General features: G+C 46.0%; 1 protein-coding gene across 1 annotated transcript; it reads left to right on the forward strand.

The window, feature by feature from the left end:
- Positions 1-547: 547 nt before the first annotated feature.
- Positions 548-1039, forward strand: LOC104946644 (sodium/calcium exchanger 1-like; the record flags this gene model as incomplete). The annotated part of the gene is made up of 1 exon (XM_010772520.1): positions 548-1039. A coding segment is annotated over one exon (492 nt), but the record flags the coding sequence as incomplete, so codon positions are not given.
- Between the last annotated feature and the right edge of the window lie 773 nt (positions 1040-1812).

Raw genomic sequence — 1812 nt, forward strand, 5'->3', positions numbered from 1 at the left:
CATGTTGAACTCAAATACCTGTACTTTCTACTTCTTACATGTTGAACTCAAATACCTGTACTTTCTACTTCTTACATGTTGAACTCAAATACCTTTACTTTCTACTTCTCTCATTTTCCAAACAGGCTGGTTCCTTTAGTCTGAATGTGTGTTTGGTGGCGTGATCATTATTATTTAGAGTCATTGCGTGCCTATTGATTTGAACACGATCCGTGTATCCATCATTTCCTGGTCTTCTCTAAAGAAGAGGGACCAATGAAAACGTTGTCATGTTGCCGTTGGTCACCATGGAAACATTCATTAGCTAACAATGACATTATTGTTCTATTAATATAAAGGGAGGTCAGGTACTCTTTAAAACAGCTGCTAGTTATGGGTACTTTTTACTGAAGGACATTTCAAAGCCTCTTTACTTTCACTTGAGTAAAGAAGTTTAGTCAGTACTTCTACTTTCACCAGAGTATTTTTAAACACCAGTATCTGTACTTCTACCTGAGTAATGGATGGGTGTAATCTTGCCATCTCTGTATATCTTACCTTATCTTAGGCCAAGAGGGTGAATCAACACGACATCTGCTCCGAAATCGTCCCCAACGACTTCTCCTCCAAGCTGTTCTTCGACCCCGGCACCTACCGGTGTCTGGAGAACTGCGGCAGCGTCGCTCTGAACGTTGTGCGTCGCGGAGGAGATCCCGGGAACACCGTCTGCGTGGATTACCGAACAGAAGACGGCACCGCGAACGCAGGGTCAGATTACAGATTCACCGAAGGGACTATCGTGTTCAAACCCGGGGAGACGGAGAAGGAGATCCGTATCGAGATCATCGACGACGACATCTTTGAGGAAGACGAACACTTCTTGGTTCACCTCAGCAATGTGAGGGTGATATCACCGGGCGGGAACAACCACGTGGACGCCCTCGCCGGGCTAGGTTTGCCGTGCTCGGCCACCGTCACGGTATTTGATGACGACCACGCTGGGATCTTTACCTTCGAGGAGCCGCAGGTGACCATCAGCGAGAGCGTCGGCATGATGGAAGTAAGTACAAATCTCTGCAAACAAATCTATTGGCAGAAGAGCGTTCATGTTTAAAGCCCCAACAGACGGGAATACGATATACGATACGATAACACTTTAATGGCCAGTCTGAAATGCTCCTGTCATCACAGCAGCTCCATGTGTAACATCAACAGACACACATCAACACACATGAGAAACAAACAACAACATGGAACATCACAGCAGAGACCTGGGGGGTGTACTACGAAGCAGGATGTTCTCTTAGCGGCTAACTTCAGGTAAACTCTGGGTTTCCGGTCCTACGAAGCTGGTTCTCTTCTTAGCGGGCTAGATCTCCATGGTAACTGATGCTGAGCGGCTAACCTGCCCCGGAGCAGGTTAGGTTGCAGGCTAAGAGCTCAACTCAGTGAAAGCACTGCCTGCTGACCAATCAGAGCTCAGTGTGCGGAGTTTAAAGCGATCAAGTCATATTACAGGAGAAAGGAAATACAGAAAAGCTGCCGTTGCAGGAAAGACGGCCGGCAGAAATCAGCGACTGTGTGAACGTGAACATTAATAGAATATCACCTCCCATCTTCAGAGCAATCTGACTATTAGAACATTAGCGTTAAGAAAGCTTACTTAAATATCTGCCACAACATAAGTAACCGGATCAGAGTAACATTAAGTACAGTCCACGGCATATCACATCATAATGTATCATCTCCTTATCTGAGTCAGCTGAGCCGTATCTGGCCGTGCAACACTCACAGTGTCACATACTGGATGCAGAAGGATTATTTGAAGCAACA

This window comes from Notothenia coriiceps, unplaced genomic scaffold (assembly GCF_000735185.1).
Source record: "Notothenia coriiceps isolate Sejong01 unplaced genomic scaffold, NC01 NC01_scaffold00011246, whole genome shotgun sequence".
In the NCBI taxonomy this organism is placed as follows: domain Eukaryota; kingdom Metazoa; phylum Chordata; class Actinopteri; order Perciformes; family Nototheniidae; genus Notothenia; species Notothenia coriiceps.